The sequence below is a fragment of the Sinohyriopsis cumingii genome, chromosome 5, assembly GCF_028554795.1.
Source record: "Sinohyriopsis cumingii isolate HCF-2022 chromosome 5, ASM2855479v2, whole genome shotgun sequence".
In the NCBI taxonomy this organism is placed as follows: domain Eukaryota; kingdom Metazoa; phylum Mollusca; class Bivalvia; order Unionida; family Unionidae; genus Sinohyriopsis; species Sinohyriopsis cumingii.
The window spans coordinates 54,327,056-54,345,550 of record NC_142965.1 but is presented as its reverse complement, the minus strand read 5'-3'; the positions used below and the strand labels follow the sequence as shown (position 1 = coordinate 54,345,550).

At 34.1% G+C, this 18,495-nt stretch overlaps 1 protein-coding gene across 2 annotated transcripts in view; it reads left to right on the top strand.

Moving 5' to 3' along the window:
* LOC149799197 (uncharacterized) overlaps positions 1–18,017 on the top strand; it is a 77,318-nt gene extending 59,301 nt beyond the window's left edge. For both annotated transcript variants that reach the window (XM_089958459.1, XM_089958458.1), the window contains exons 7-14: positions 7,257–7,370; positions 8,335–8,448; positions 8,993–9,112; positions 9,459–9,596; positions 13,538–13,559; positions 14,153–14,277; positions 16,218–16,478; positions 17,243–18,017. In XM_089958459.1, the coding sequence (XP_089814585.1) occupies positions 7,257–7,370; positions 8,335–8,448; positions 8,993–9,112; positions 9,459–9,596; positions 13,538–13,559; positions 14,153–14,277; positions 16,218–16,478; positions 17,243–17,277 (929 nt within the window). In that variant the 3' untranslated portion in view covers positions 17,278–18,017. The remainder of the gene's footprint in view (positions 1–7,256; positions 7,371–8,334; positions 8,449–8,992; positions 9,113–9,458; positions 9,597–13,537; positions 13,560–14,152; positions 14,278–16,217; positions 16,479–17,242) is intronic.
* The last annotated feature ends 478 nt before the right edge of the window (positions 18,018–18,495 follow it).

Genomic DNA, 18,495 nt, shown 5'->3' with positions numbered 1-18,495 from the left:
TAAATTTTCTAGAGGAGCGCTTTTCCGTCTCTCGAATGGAATAATACTTTTCAGGGTTGACTAAGGGTGATGAACTTGGTTTAGAGGGTTCGGATTCTGGTTCACTCATGTCCTCTTCAAAATCACTGGCATGAATTTGTGCCAAGATTTCAGCCCTGGTACGAGGCGATAGATCACGTTTCTGCCTCTTACTTTCTTCTTCTTCTTTCTTCTCGAATGAATGGGATCGTTTCATCTTGAAAGCAAAAAGTCAAATGACTCAAGTTCAAACACCATAAACTACTTTATAGTCATAGCAGACCAGCGTATATAAAAGGGTGTGTGTCTTGTCCTTTCACTATTCATTTCACTCTCAAGCCGAGCACAACGATGGAAGAGACTAACCAGATGGAACGTTTCGTCAGAGCTTTGCGAGGGGTCATTAGAAAATTCTCTTCAGACCAGCCTACGGACTACTCTCCTTCCTTTAGAGATAAAAGTCAAGATACTTGCTATATCTGTCAGAAGAAAGGGCATTGGTCTTCAGAGTGTCCAGACCGTCAAAAAAGAAAAAAAACAAGGGATAAAAAAGACAAAAGTCAAGATACCTGTTATTATTGTAAAGAAAAAGGACATTGGTCTCCAGATTGCCCCAAAAAGAAACAAGAGGAGTCAGAAGAAAAGAGGAATTCTTCAGAAGAAGAGAGGGATTCTTCAGAGGAAGAAGAGGAAGAAAAAAGACAATTCTATTTAAATGAGGCAAAGAAACACGAGAAGAAAAGAAGAAGGGAAGAAAGCGAGGAGAAAGAAGAAGAGGAAAAGAGTGTGACAGTGAAGAAATTCAAAAAACAGAGAGACTAAAGAAGGAGAAATCAATGAACTTTTTATTAAAGTGTTGTGTTGTGAATTGTGAATTGGATTGTAAAAAATGGAGAAAAGAATAAATGAATGATATAAGGTAAGAGTCTTTGAGTTCTGATTTTAAAATAAGAAGCTACACTCACGCACTCATACACAGACACGTACTATAAGGGTAACATGGGTGAGTTTTTTTTTTTTTTTGAGTTATTGGCAAATTGAAATTGTATTTCTTTTCGAGAAATGTGGGTGGCCCTGAAAAGGGCCTTTTTTCTTTATGGTGCAGGGGTGAGTTTAAGCAATCAATTTTAACTGCCTTAAGCCTTTGCCACGGCCAAGGCCTACTTCTGGACTGCGTAATGATGATAATGATTGAGTTGAAATCACTAAGGGTGGTACGGTAGGCTTAGTCACAGGGTTGACATGTTTGGCTCGGGAAGGTCGTATTCTCTTCGGTCGTGATAAAGAAGTCTGATACATTTGTTTCAGACTTCTTAACTCCGCTAAAATGTCCAACAGTACCGTGACCGTTTGATTTTCACCCTCTTGTTTCTTTGCTGCTACTTCTTCTTGCTGTTGTTTTTTTCTTACCTCTTCTTCTTGCTGTTGCTGTTGCTGTAGGAGAAAAGCCTGTTCCGCTTCCTTTTGTCGTTGTATAAATTTCTCCAATTCTTCTTTCTGTCTCTGTCTAAAATTCTCCACTTGCGGTAATGAAGAAGGTAACGAAGGTTCCGGAACAAATTCTTGCGAGGAGAGAAAATCCACAAAATCCCAATTCACCTCTTCTGAAAGTAAGTCAGGGTTCCCTTGGGCGGTCTCCCCTGCTGGTGCACCCCACTGGATCGTTTTCTGAGTTTCCGTCATGTTGAATCACTATCGCATAGATTGACTGCACACAAGCGCTAGCGAATCTATATTGACTACGTGACGTCACAGACTGCTCTCTTCGGATTGGATGCGGGCTGACTGAATTCTGTAACGCGTGTTCGGATTGGTGAATGAACTCAATCCGTTTCAATCCTTTCTGTCCCTATAAATAAGCGCAGTTCACTGCATTGATTCACCTATTCTCGGAGCCTCAACATGTGGACCGACGTTGAATCTTCAACCCTTGTGTCAACGATGATGTTCAGGACGGACATGCTCATGTATATCCGATCCAAGTGGACCGTTGTCTACAGGACCAACAGCAGCCTGTGGATAAGAAGAGTCTATATAGAGAGACAAGGTTGCCTCAAGAGGACTCTGATGTACGGCCCTGCTGTAAGACGAAGTTTGAGGAAAAGAAGATGTCGCAAATGTCCTTTATGTTAAGGGAATATTAACATAAACCAAAGGCCCTTTTCAGGGCCAGCCATATTTCTCGAAAAGAGATAGTCTTTGAATTGCCTACCCCTTTTTTAAAAAAAATTTTAAAAAAAATCCCATGTTAAATTCCCCTTGTCCGTAGAGTGTCCCACGATTTATTCCCATGTTAAATTCCCCTTGTCCGTAAAGTGTCCCACGATTTATTCCCATGTTAAATTCCCCTTGTCCGTATATGTTCCCACGATTTTTCGCCATGTTAAATTTCCATTGTCCGTAAAGTGTCCCAGGGGTGTTTTGACTGGAATTTCCATTGTCCGTAAAGTATCCCACCTTACTACTTTTATTTTTACCTATTTCCTTTTTTATCAAATTTGAGCAATTTAATTGGGTAATCGTTCCATTAATAAGAAAAGTAATAGTTATCTATTTATTATCTACAAGGAATTTACTCCTCAAAAAAAACTTACGCCTCATGAAATGTATACTAATCAAGGAAAGACAAGACATGGCACCCATGTCTAAAAGTTAAACATGCATTTCACAACAATGGTTGTTGGGTTGCATACGCCGTAGTTACAGACTGAACAGAAATAAAACAACGTTTATTTAGCAAATAAACTGATTTGATACTTACTGAATATTTTAAGAATTAAATGTAATCATAGCGACAATTCAGATAAAAAATACCAATAATTCATTAATTTTGATTTAAGTTTCATACGTCACAAATGGCATCAACTTTCCACCAACTTTTAAGGTGAAAACGGATAGATATTGTCCGACGTCTTTGCTGAATATGATGCCACACCTCCGATCACCTATATGTTTGCTCATTCATGCAAACGATTATATTAAATGCAAACCCAACAAGGTACCCCAAATAAGACTCACTCACGTTTTAAAAAGCAAACACTAAAAGTAAACACTACCACTAAATAAACCAATTAACGCGAAATAAGATGCCCAGAATACAAAATGTAACACGATATTACTCATTTCCTTTAAATAAAAAAAACGAAATTGTTATGTCTATGAGGGAACTGAAGAGTTTATGTTCAATACTCAGTATTGTAACATAATGTTACTGATTGATCGAACCGTAAATCATACACATACAAACACACAAAAGTACACACAGATGTGTGTATATGTGTATATATATATATATATATATATATATATATATATATATATATATATATATATATATAGAGAGAGAGAGAGAGAGAGAGAGAGAGATAGATAGATAGATAGATAGATAGATAGATAAAGAGAGAGAGATATGTTACTTTGACAGGAAGGAATATTTTATATTTTTCCATGTATAATCTACTACTTGTAAACTTGACGTAGATGAGCGTATCAACTGTTGTTGCATCTTATTATATTCCCTAAAAAATCACAAATATTTCTTCCTACTGAGCTTTTATCGAGATTTGCAAACCAATAAGGACGTTACATATCTTATATAGAAACTAGCATTAAAGACTAAACATAAAACAATATATTTTAGTTAATCGCTTTTGAGAAGGAAGGCGAAGCAAATAGATCTGATTTAAAAAGTTTCCGGTAAGGTCACTAGTTCTAAAACTTCAAGTTCGCTTGGAAAGCTAATTCTTACATTTAACAAATGACGGTTAGTCATTGTGTGAGACAAATTAAATGTGTTGTGGCGTTTTAAATTACAATAATATTGCTTCTTCCATCAAGTGTTACTTCTAATGTTGAAAATGGACCTAATTTAATCATGTTGAAAATTGAAAACATCTGGAAATTATTCACAAAAGGCTTAAAGATTTTCTACATGATTAATATTCATCAGGGATACGCTAAAGATAGATGTTCAAATGCAAACTAAAGTATATTAAAGAAACAACATTTTTAGGCTGTTGGATAGCTAACCAGAAGTCCCCTCACACGCAATACTTGAGAGGAATGAGGCTGGCTCTCTGTGTTAGTAACAAGAAAACCCCACAAACTCTGTACTTTAATGAAATTGTTTAATATAATTCGCAAAGTTATGCAAATGAATTGCGTTCTTTTGTGTAGGAGAAACGACACTGTACAATATATGTAATCCACAAAACTTGTGCCGAACAAATGCTAGTCTTTAAAAAGCGACACAATCTTCCTTCATTCTTGTATTCTCACGTGGATTAACCTACCTGATGTCAAAGCGGAAAGCGATTTCTATCCTAAAACTTAAAAGTATACTGCAGCGCAAAACACTAGCATCCCCTGCTATTACGTTTCTGGTGATCACAACTACCGTTATTCTAACAAGGATCGAAAATAAGTGTAGTGACCTTAACAAAAATATCTGTACTACAATGATGTGATATATTGACAAAATGGTCGTTCCCATCTGAAACATTTTCTTCTAATTGGCTGACCTGAAATCTAAACTATAAAAAATTGAATATCTTAAGTTCTTTGTTATTAAATAGAACTTTAATTTACATTGCTGTTAACTAATGCTTCTTATTCTTTATATTTCAAATGTAAAGGGAACACTATTTTCCTCTTTGCTTTTAGACAATACAATGACCAAGTATTACATGATGTAGGTGTATTACCTATTATATCCTACCAATGTCTAAGTTTGGTAACACAGTTGGTTATTTACCTGAGTTATCTGTTTTCCTAAGCTTGGTAACACAACTGGTCATTAGCCTGAGATATCCTTTTTTCGAAGCTTGGTAACACAATTGGTCATTGCCTGAGGTATCCTTTTTTTCTAAGCTTGGTAACACAATTGGTCATTTGCCTGAGATATCCTTTTCTCTTAGCTTATTAACATAAAATTGGTCATTTGCCTGAGATATCCTTTTTCTAAGATTGGTAATACTGTTGGTCATTTGTCTGAGATATCCTTTTTGCTATGATTCATATCACACTTGGTCATTTGCCTGAGATATACTCTTTTCCAAGATTGGTAACAAAATTGTTCATTTGCGAGAGATATCCTTTTTCTAGGACTGGTAAAACGATTGGTCATTTGCCTGAGATATCCTTTGTGCTAAGATTGGTAGCACAATTGGTCATTTGCCCCAGGTATACTTTTTTCTAAGATTGGTAACTCAATTGGTCATTTGCCTGAGATATCATTTTCTCTAAGCTTGTTAACAAAATTGGTCATTTGCCTGAGATATCCTTTTTTCTATGATTAGTAACGCAATTGGTCATTTGTCTGAGATATCCTTTTTGCTAAGATTGTTAACACAATTGGTCATTTGCATGAGAAACACTTTTTTAAGATTATTAACACAATTGGTCATTTGCATGAGATATCATTGTTTTCTAAAATTAGTAACACAGTTGGTCATTCGCCTGAGATATCCCTTTCTCTAAGCTTGTTAACATAATTGGTCATTTGCCTGAGATATCCTTTTGTCTAAGATTGGTAACACAGTTGGGCATTTGCCTGAGATATACTTTTTTCTAAGATTGAAAAACACAATTGTTCATTTGCATGAAATATTCTTTTTTTCTAAGATTAGTTACACAATTGGTCATTTGACTGAGGTATACTTTTTTCTAAGATTGGTAACACAATTGGTCATTTGCCTGAGATATACTTTTTGCTGAGATTGATAACACAGTTGGTCATTTGCCCGAGGTATACTTTTTTCTAAGATTGGTAACACAATTTGTCATTTGCCTGAAATATCCTTTTACCTAAGATTGGTAACACAATTGGTCATTTGCCTGAGATATCCTTTTCTCTATGTTTGTTAACATAATTGGTCATTTGCCTGATATATCCTTTTTGCTAAGATTGGTAACACAATTGGTCATTTACCTGAGATGTCCTTTTTTCTAAGATTGGTAACACAGTTGGTCATTTGCCTAAGATATCCGTTTTCCTTTTTATGTGCCAGTACATTGCATTTCTATTGCTTGTCATGTTTTATCAACCTGTATACCTGTACTGGTATGGGCAAGGGCTTGTCTAATGTCGTGGGTACTTGTGACCCGCACCGTTTACACAATTTAGGAAATACGTATAGTTAAACTAGACCTCATAATAAAGGGCGATAATTCATCATAGTGGATTGCAAATATCACATGGTGTCTGTAACCCTTCAGTACGTTCTCCTCTAAAACGTATTTTTCCTTGGGGGTTGGGAGAGTGAGACTAAATCCTTGAAGAAGTTTGCTCGATAATTGTATTAGAAAGTCGTATGTTCCGAATCTATGGTCGAAAAATAAGAAACAAGAAATAGCGAAAAACAATAAGTTATGTACAATTCTAAATTTTACTTATTTTTCTAAGATAAAAAGTGCAATAAATAATAATAACTTACAGTATGTGAATGAAATCTTAAAGTCCTAAATGTTCTTTGTATTCCAAAAGTACTGAGTAATAAGGATGAGTTTCAAAGGTATTCTGAATGATAGTCACTAATGTACTGATGTGTCATCGGTATATGAGAACAACTATAACATAATCCAAAAATGTCTTTAAATGTATTTACAGTATTTCCTATATACCTATAAATCCAAATGTATATAAATGAATTCACAGTAATTCCATAATAGCTATTAAATATACAAATGTCTTTGAATGAAATCACAGTATTTCCGTGACAGCTATTAATGTCCTTCAATTATTTGGACCACTGTAATTCCAAAGAATTATTCAATTAAATAAATTAATTCAGCTCAGGCAAACACAACTAAATATCTTCCAAACCCTGTCGTTATTACTAGGAATACCTAATTCTATGTAATAATTCTATTATATGGAGTACTGAAATGCAATAGCTAGATCTGCCCCACGTAATTTCTAGAATGATCCAGTCTCGTAAACAACAACAGCTGTTTTACATTGACTAATTATAAGTTAGGTCAACAGCTCTTGTCGGATCACGTGATGTTTTCTTGGACTAGTAGTACAATTCAACCTTGAAACTTTATGAATGAATATATGCACTAGATACATGACTCATTTATATGGTGCAAACTACGATCATATAATATTCGTATTAAAATGTCATTAACCGAATGACCCTTACAAAAACTATCATTATGAAAAAAGACACATAATAAAGGTATTCATAAAAAATACTAATAATATATTTTGCAAATGTTAAATTTGAATTTTGCAGATATCGATGAGTGCAAAATAGCCACGTGCTCCCACAACGGTACGTGTATCAATTCGCTTGGATCTTTTAAATGTATGTGCCCCTCAGGTTGGAATGGTTCTTTATGCGAAATAGGTATGCTCGCTCTCTCTCTCTCTCTCTCTCTCTCTCTCTCCATATGTAATGATCATAAAGTTAGCACATCGTTTTTTTCGGTTCATACTTCGTTGAATTAAAAAGAAAAACAGCTTATCGTTATAATTAAATTCAACAGCATAGATAGTTAGATAAGCTCATAGTTTAATAACATTCTTTTATTTAATCATATTTTGAATTTCATTCAAAAGGCGCAATGCTTGCTCAACGTCGGCTAATTGACTACTTTAAAGGGGTAAAAGGAAAACACAGAGCATTACTGCAATTGGCTATTCTATTGCAATTATAAAATATTTTATGAAAGAATTCTTCATACTGCAAAATTAATTGAATTTTATATAAATGATAAAAGATCTGATGCTGCAACAAATTATAGAAGTCGTTAGACGACAGAAATGCAAACTGCAATATCTTTATCAGATTGTCAGATATTTTCGATGTCAAACGTTATCAGTTGAACACAAAATATTATCAGCGAAACTTATGAAACTTTTAGGAAAGGCTTTTCGTAATAGCCTTTGGCTTTATAATCAGAAAGTTTTTTATCGTCAAGTTAACACAAAGGTCCCTAGCATCACAAATTCACATTTAAATTTTTTGAATTTGATTACAATATATTACAAACTACTTCACGTAGCTTTACGTGTTTTAATGAATGCAAAGACCGTAGATATGAATGTGACATTATTGCTTACTGTTGGATTAAACATTCGTATTATGGATAATATTCAGTAAATGTAATCAATCAATTTATTATATTAATTGTCGATATTTCATCTTTGCAATTAATAACATTAACATACAAAATGTATTCAGATGTTTTAATCTTTATTGAAAATTCTACCGGACCGAAATATCATAGAGTTGCCTAGAAAAATGACCTGATATACCCATTAAGTGAGATGAAGAAGTTCTATTTCCAATTATAAATTTGGCTTTTCAGATATTGACGAATGCGAAAATGACTTGTGTGCTCATAACAGTTCATGCGTCAATACGCTCGGATCTTACACATGCCTGTGCACTTCAGGTTGGAAAGAATCTACATGCAAGACAGGTGCGGCTCTCTCTCATATATATATATATATATATATATATATATATATATATATATATATATATATATATATATATATATATATATATATATATATATATATATATATATATATACATGTGTGTGTGTGTGTGTGTGTTACAAAGGTTTGCTTTACAGTAAGATTTACATGATAATAATTTACTGTATGTGTCTTCCTGTTAGGTGCTGAGAACTATTGCTTGGCAATAGACGGTTCTGCTCCACGTGAGGATGCTTTGAAACAGACAATGTGTCGGAGTTTAAAGGAGATTCGTGGCAAGCTGAGTCATTAAAAGTTTCTTTGACAGCATATTTGTTTCTTTGTAATGCATTTAATTTACCTTCGTAATTTGAATTGTTCGTGAAATGGTATATGTGGAATTATTAATCACGTAATATTTGTTCTACGGTTTCACTCTAATGCGGCAAAGATTACGGCAGTTATCTAAACTGAAACAATCCAACTTGGAGACTAATTGTGTTTGAGAATTTCCTAAAAGTACGTCATTGCTTTCAATTGCAGATGTAGACGAATGCGCACTGGACGTGTGCGCAAATGGCGGTAAATGTACTAATACGGTTGGTTCATTTCATTGTGAATGTCCACCTGGCTTCATTGACAACAGATGTACAATTTTGTCTGGTAAGAGAAAAATGGAGGTTATTTTTTTGTGCATTATAGATTAGTAAACACAGGATTTATTTTTCAAGCAGTACTTTCAATGATGTTAATATTTTCGCTTACATTGCTTTCATGTCAATACAAAATATTGGAGTAGATTTATTTTAAATTGAGATAACTAAAACTGCAGCATGGCTGAATAAAGTTATTCACTCTATGCATTAAAAGTTCAAAGATCTAGACAGTCGTGTACGTTAGGTACGTAACTTTTAATACGATATAAAATCTTAACAAACTTTAGCACTTTCATCTGATAAGCATTATGTACTCAAATAATTGCTGTACAAACATTTTACTATTATTTCAGATCTTGAAAGTTACCTAAACAAGAAGGAAAGTTTGTCCCCCACAAGTATGGCGGGCTGGATTTTGTTTGGAATAGTGTTGCTAATTTTATTCACCGTTACAGTCGTCATAGCAAAACATTTTCAAAGAAAGCAAGCAGGTACAATGTAATGTTAAGACCTTTTCAATGTTTGCGTTTCATTGAAGGAGTTTTTATTCCACTATATTGTTTTATTTCTCTATCTCTGTTTATCTATTTATATCCATCTGTGCATTAATCTATCCATTTTTATATCGTCCATGCATATGTGTGTGTGTGTGTGTGTGTGTGTGTGTGTGTGTGTTTGGTTGACTGCTAGACTATCTGTAATATTGGCAGTTATTGCCTAAGAAGAGATACAGATTGTTATCTACATATCCTAATGTTAAAATACTATATTTTGCTTTTTGTTAAGATTGCATTATGGGCGTAGTATTTTGTTTTTGTAAAAGAGCTTGTTTCTCTTAGTGTTACGCTTGAATTCTTATACTAATAGGAGGACCAACATTTTACAGAAATAAAAATATCACGTACATTTTACGGTATAAATAAAGCGCCACCCTTACAGGATAACATTTGACCGGTCCCGTGACCTAGTTATCAGAGCGTCCACCTCGGATGCGGGAGGTCGCGGGTTCGAACCTAGGCCGAGTCATACCAAAGGCTTATAAAAATGGTATTTGCAGCTGTCTTGCTTGACACTCGGCGATAAGAGGTTGGTGTTGCGATTGTTCGGCATGTTGTCAGGATAATGTGACTGGGTGGGACATGATGTTACATGTCTGCGGCATGATGTCCCGGTGTTAGACATCACTATAAATTGCCACTCTGCAGAAATCGTAGTGATATGACTGAAAAATTGTCAAAAATCAAACTCTCTCTCTCTCTCTCTCTCTCTCTCTCTCTCTCTCTCTCACACACACACACACACACACACACACACACACACACACACACACATTTCAAAAGAATTGCAGAGTTTCCATAGAGCGTGAGTTGAACTTTGACTCTCATGCTTATTACAGCTTACAGAAGTTAAAGGGATCATTTCTGTATCATTATGATATTAACTAGTTTGAATTGCATGCTTAATATGGCATACATAAATCAAACGTATCATGTCTGTATCATTCTGATATTAACTAGTTTGAATTGCATGCTTAATACGGCATACATAACTCAAAGGGATCGTATCTGTATCATGATGATGTGGGGTGTGACTTGCATGCTTATTAAGGCATACATAAGTCAAAAAGATCATATCTGTATCATTATCATATGGAGTTTGACTTGCATGCTTAAAATGGCATACATGAGTCAAAGGGATCATATCTGTATCATTATGATATTAACTAGTCTGACTTGCATGCTTAACATGGCATATATAAGTCAAAGGGATCATATCCGTATCATTATGATATTAACTAGTTTGACTTGCATGCTTAATATGGCACACATAAGTCACAGGGATCATATCTGTATCATTATGATATTAACTAGTTTGAATTGCATGCTTAATATGACATACATAAGTTAATGGGATCATATCTGTATTAGTATGATATTAACTAGTTTGAATTGCATGCTTAATATGGCATACATAAGTCAAAGGGATTGTATCTGTATCATTATGATATTAACTAGTTTGACTTGCAAGCTTATTATGGTACACATAAGTCACAGGAATCATATCTGTATCATTATGATATTAACTAGTTTGACTTGCAAGCTTATTATGGCACACATAAGTCACAGGGATCATATCTGTATCAGTATGATATTAACTAGTTTGACATGCATGCTTAATATGGCATGCATAAGTCAAAGGGATCATGATCATATCTGTATCATTATGATAGGAGTTTGACTTGCAAGCTTGATATGACATACATAAGTCATAGGGATCATATCTGTATCAGTATGATATTAACTAGTTTGACATGCATGCTTAATATGGCATGCATAAGTCAAAGGGATCATGATCATATCTGTATCATTATGATAGGAGCTTGACTTGCATGCTTGATATGACATACATAAGTCATAGGTATCATATATGTATCATTATGATATTAACTAGCTTGACTTGCATGCTTAATATGGCATACATAAGTCAAATGTATCATATCTGTATCATTATGACATGAAGTTTGACTTGCATGCTTAATATGGCATGCATAAGTCAATGGGACCATACCTATATCAGTATGATATTAACTAGTTTGACTTGCATGCTTAATATGGCATGCATAAGTCAATGGGACCATACCTATATCAGTATGATATTAACTAGTTTGACCTGCATGCTTAATATGGCATGCATAAGTCAATGGGACCATACCTATATCAGTATGATATTAACTAGTTTGACCTGCATGCTTAATATGGCATGCATAAGTCAATGGGACCATACCTATATCAGTATGATATTAACTAGTTTGACCTGCATGCTTAATATGCCATACATAAGTCAATGGGATCATATCTATATCATTATGATATTAACTAGTTTGACCTGCATGCTTAATATGGCATGCATAAGTCAATGGGACCATACCTATATCAGTATGATATTAACTAGTTTGACCTGCATGCTTAATATGGCATGCATAAGTCAATGGGACCATACCTATATCAGTATGATATTAACTACGAAAACTATTAGAAGAATCGTTGGTTTCAAACGTTTGACTTTAAGTTATTTCTGCAATACAAACAGCATTATGTTGTCTAATAATATGATTTAATATTTAAGACAGGATTATATTATCCAATGAAATGATTTATCACTTAGATATAGTTTTAGTGGGACCGCTCCGGTGGCCTAGTGGTTACAGCGTCCACTCCAGATGCGGGGGTCGTGGGTTCGAACCCCGGCCGAGTCATACCAAAGACTTCTGAAACATGGTACTAACAGCTGCCTCGCTAGGCGCTCAACATTAAGAGGTTAGTGTTAGGACTAGTCAGCCTGGTATCAGGATAATGTGACTGGGTGGGATATCATGCTACATGTCTGCAGCATGATGCTCCAGTGCTAGACATCACTATAAACTGCCACACTGCAGATATCGTAGCGATATGGCTGAAAAATTGTTAAAGCTACGTTAAAAATCTAAATCACACACACACACACACACACACACACACACACACACACATAGTTTTAGTGTCCGATAAAATGATCTAACATTACTGGTCCCTAAGGATAAAGGCTGTCCAAACTGCTAATGTCAGTTGGATTAAGCATTATCTTTGTATGCCAAGTATTACATGGTTATGAGGTGGGGACCGAAATAGCTTTCAAGTCAGGGAAGGGGCTTAGTCCTTTAGGATAATGATGCTAATGTCAGTTGAATATGAAATTGTTCCTTCTCTTGCTCTGTAACAGGCATAAATGGCTGTAGGATAGGTACCTCATTAGTTTCCAAATTATGGTCCAGTGGCTCGGTGCCTTTGATTGGGGATGGATCCTTACAGGTAATGTTAGCCGCAAAGTGTCATTTCATGCTCAGTAATGGTATAAATGGTTTTCGGACTGGGAGCTCAGTAATTTATATTGTATTACTTAACCTCGCCAACTCCAGCCGGGACAAGATCAAATCTCAAAATGATTTTGCACAATCTACAACCATAGGCCTATCAATGCCTCATGCTTGTTGTATCCGGCTCTAGCGATGTACCGGGAGCTCTATTACATCATACACCAACGTACCACCGTACATTCGCAGAAGTACATACTTACCGATGGAATGGAAAGCGCATGGTTAATAATGACCGTCACATATAAAACTAATTTTGCTAGCACCATTTGAAGACAGGATAAGTACTCTATTCAATGTTAATACGGTGAAAACTAGACCGTTTTGGAAGGAGATGTTATCTTAGGAAACAGTTACCGTAAAGGAAAATGGAAGAAACAATCAACCACTGCAGTCAAGAAACAATTATAATGAGAAAATTAGCTACGGCTTAACAAAAAGGCCTCTCGATATTGATTTGTGTCAGTTAAACGTTAGCAATTATGTGTACTTGTTTCTGATACGAGTTCTAATTACTTTCAGGTTTTACACTCTCATACACAAGGTAAGTATTGTTCTGTGAAACTATTAAGTAATCACTTGCGTATCCATAGAGTTGTCTTACATAGTCGTTAGAGAACGTTTTGATCCTTGCAATTTATAGATTATGACTGCATTGTACTGACTGCATTCTATGACATTAGTCTGTAAAGCTCAGCTTAAATCTGTCATTGTGAGGATCTATTTATTCTTACTGCTGTTTGAGGTCAATGCAGACAATAATGTTTCCAAAATCTAAACCGATATACTCATCCATCAGTCTATCCAATCCAATGCCAGATGTTCTTATGCACAATGTCTTGCACATTAAGCATGTATATATATAGACTATGCTATGTCTAGCTTCTCTTTTCGTTGACTGAAACATATTGCCAGTTAACTAGATTCTTTAACACAATAGCTTAAGGTCATTTTAAATTTAATTTTTCTTTTGACTTCAAAAATTAATAGGTTATTACAGAGGTACTAATGTCTCTAAAATAATTATGACATACCCTTGCTTCATGTATGAATAGTTGCATGATCATCGTGAGTGAATTCTGCTTGTACATGAAATACGTACTCAAAGTATGAAGCATCTGTTCCTTTCATTTTAAGACTTAATGAGCAATTCCCTGAACCAACACAGGACCAAACCATTTCAAATCTGAATTTAACGACTAATCAGCCTGATTCGAACGTCTCTGGCTCCATGACAACTGTAGAATGCAAAACTTTGAAAGGTAATAATAATCAAAAGAATGGCAAAAGTGAATATAAAATAAATTTTGAATTCTTCATTTATTTATAAATGAACGAGGAATATCTATAAATCATAATACGTGTTGAGTAACAGGAATGTATAGTGTTGTTAATAGTGTTAATTTGTTTTGCTTGTGTACTATTCTCTAATTTTATTTCAGTTATGTTATTCAAAGTTTCCGATTTGACGATCTACTTTCTATATACACTCCGTAAATTTATTTTAACAGTAAGAGATAAATGTATAATCTCGTTTACTTGAAAAATTATTCATTCTTGCTTTTTAACTTCTTTATGAAAATCGTGTTTTATTGTTGTTTTTCTGTATTTAATTTGGGTGGAATTATTTAATCAAATTATTATTCACTGGATGTACAAAGTGCTCTTCAATAATATTCTTGGACAGAGACATTACCGTTAAATTATAATGAAAATTTAGACAGTGACATCTTGGATTATATTATTGTGATTCATCAAAAGAATGTTGACACATCACCACGTCACAAGCTATTAAATGCACATTCAGTGCTGGATCTTATTTCAAACACTACTGGAATTTAATTAGAATATTATTCTTTAGAACTGGTGACCTTTTGTGATTATTAGGGATTTCATTAGCAATAATGAAGGTTCGTTTTAAACTTTAACTTATTGTATTCATGGAAAAAAAAATTATCTATTGAATTTTACAAAACGTCTTAGTTTTTGCTCTCTTTTCTATTTCTTTAGTTTAAGATAATTGATCGTTATACCTACATACATATGCATATATATATATATATATATATATATATATATATATATATATATATATATATATATATACTTACGTGTTTAGGCTCTTACAAAAGTAGCAAGAAAAGAATGAAAACAACGATCTTGGTAAAATTTAACAAAGTATTTATTTCGCCTGACAAACAAGGCAAAAATGAGAAAAAAATAACTTACCGTTTTACGCATCAAATCCCAAAATAATTCGAGAATAATCCAAGAATTAAGAAATAGAAATCCTAGTAATGAAATGTCCTAATGAAACTGAGTCCGAATTCCCATGAAATCTAAAATGGAAGTTGATGACGTATGACGTGGTCAGTGTCGTACTGATGCGTCGACAGTTCTTTGTTGAATCACAAAAGCTAATATTCCAGTGTTTGAATTCTGTGCAAATTTCGATAACTGTCCTTGTCCAAGAATTAATTTAGAGCGCTAGCATTTCCAGGGAAAACAAACTTGAAATCCAGATAAATTGAAGAAAACCAAATAATTAGCCCAAAACCTGGCCACAGCATAAAACACCTGGACTTCTCCAGTGTTAAGGCAAGAATAACTATTATTTCTCAAAACATCAACAATAAATCTAGCTACGACGCAAAACAGATGCCCGGATGTGGATCAATCCTCTGGAAAAAATCCGAGTTTATAACAATTGCTATATGTTATTTGTCACGTACTCCAAGTATGGCTTCAAGTTCACTTTATGAATCTTACTCTGAGAAAGAAAAATAAATTAAAAATAGTTGTTTGCTACAACTCTTACTGGTTCTGAATCAAGGTCAGGAACTAGTTCAGCATTAGATACAAAGTTTATATTATTAGTTGTTTATAGCTGCATTACATTTCTGGACAATGTCAAATCCAACAAATAAAATTACGTTACAATAACATGTAAAGGGAAAAAGAATTAAAACGAACCATAAACAATTAAAATAAATCCAATATATATCTGAATGCATTCACTGCTAGATGAGTTATATCGCCAGTATCATTGCTTCCTACAGAGCAGAGTGCATGGTCAATTCAATATGGTTTTCCCTGTACATACTGGAAGTTTGCTCTGACATTTGCGTGACTGTTTTTTTTTTCTCGATTGTTTAACTCAATTTAGGTTTAAGATAGGTTTGAAATTCTTTGGGTATTGTAGCCGATTCCAGTGTTTCCAGGATGATGGATGACACGCCTCTAGTGCTCAGTGCAAAAAATGATAGGGAACCTACTGTGCCACCGACAGTTGTCTTAAAGGAGGATGTAATGGATGCAGAAGAACGACAGATGTTGGGCAGATTAGAAGAAATTGAGACAAGAAAGGCCCAACTAATGGCACCAATAATGAAACAAAAGCGCAAGAGTGAGCTTCGAAAAAGACTAGAGAAGGCGGAGGAAGATTTGGCGATACTGGAAAAAGGTACTTAAGTAAATCAGATAAGGTAATGAGAACATTACCGTATGGTTTGTTTTTGTTGCCTTGATGTATATTCTCGGTTACCATTTGACAATTATTAACCACGATAATATGGTTTAAAATTAATTTTAAGAAAAGTATTGTAGATTATTATTAACTTTATAACTATAGCCAGTGGAAAATATAATGATTTTCAAGAAAGTCTATTCCCCAGCTTCGAAACAAGTGCGTACATTTTCATTGAACTTGTATTTTTGCAAATATAAGAAAACATTCCATCTTCAGAAAAACCCACATCTAAACGAATCCAGAAAATTAATACAGAGTTTGAAAAGTATCATTCTTGGGTGCGGGTGGAAGTGACAGTAACTGAAAAGACTGTTACAATAAAATTAACGCAGTTTTATTTTCGGATTTTGCCGGAGTTTTCGTTTTATATCATAACCGAGTAAAATCTAAATTAAAATCAAGCAATAAAATTAAGTTACATTATAAGCAAATAGCCTCTTCTGGTCTTTTTTGCAGAAAAACATAAAAAGAATAAGATTTGTATTTTGTATTTGCTGTTCTATTTTTGTTAAATTGAAACCCATGAACCATCGCCCCTTTTCGTTAATTACAGCAGATGAGTATCTCTACATTTTGTAGAGGAAGTGCTTTTTAGTTACTCATCTCGAGTTTCATCGTTTAATTAAAGAACTGGCAATATTTCATTATCTTAATCAGATTTGTGTGTTTATTTGAAAACATTTTACTTTCTTTTCTAGAATCCGTATCGCTCCAAGGCAGTATCATTCTATGATGCCATGAGCACACCTCATTATTGGAGAAGAAATATCAAGACTTTTCCCGTTTGTACCTATCTGTGCCTGTTATTTGAAAACTTCCTAATCTTATATTCTGCTTGAGAAGATGGGACGTTTTCAGCTACTTTTGAGACGATCTAGTTTGGTGTTATTTTATGCTTTATTCATGACTGCTACGGTTTAAATGCTTGGTGGTAATGCATTATTTGTTCATGACTGTTACATCTGAGGTGCTTTGTGGTAAGGTGTGTTTTATTCATTAATGTTACGGCCGAGATAGCTTTTTATGAAAGGTAGCTTCTTAATGCTAGCTTCTTATGAAAGATAAGTGATTATTATTATCCCTAACATCTTTACTAAAATCAGGTATTCTCTGTGGTGTCGAGTTATTCCATGCATAGCTTCAACTATCACAAGAATTTATGCCACTGCATTGAAAAGTAAATAGAGTCAGGTATTCCCCAAAGTATAATAACGCTCATTCTAATACTCATTTTGTTTCATGCTAAAATCTAACCTCGGTTTCAGAATGTAATACATATGTATAACCAATTTGTGTCTAAATACAACTGAACCACAAAACTATAGTAGCCATGACTTTACAGCCAATTTGTGTCTAAATACAACTAAACCACAAAACTATAGTAGTCATGACTTTACAGCCGATTTGTGTCTAAATACATTTTGATCACGAAAATCATAGTTTAATAAAGAATATCATAATGTGATTATTTCATGATGACTACATTATTGTAATTTTCCCAACCCCAACACACGTTAACAAGTGGAATAGATGAGCTATCATATCCAGACTCCGACTTTTATGAATATATGGATATGATCAAATACTTGCTATGTTTGTGTATATCAGTAATATTGCTCAAATATATATTACTTGAAAACGCAACCAGTAACGAAAGAGCTGTATAGAATGTAGAATACAGATGAATGCATGAATATGCACAACATCTTTTGGATGCTTTACTCTGTCTCACACCATTGCAGGAAGGTCCATAGTTAATTTCAAAATGGCAAGTTTCAGTTATCGTTAACGTAATTTATTCCGAACAAACAGATTATACGTTTTAATATAATAACAATTTCTACATGTCTGTATAGTTTCCGAATTAATCCAAATAATGTATTAAAGAGAATTAAAATATATACTTTAAAAATATTTATTATTTAGTCTTCACACAGTGACATCAAATTAC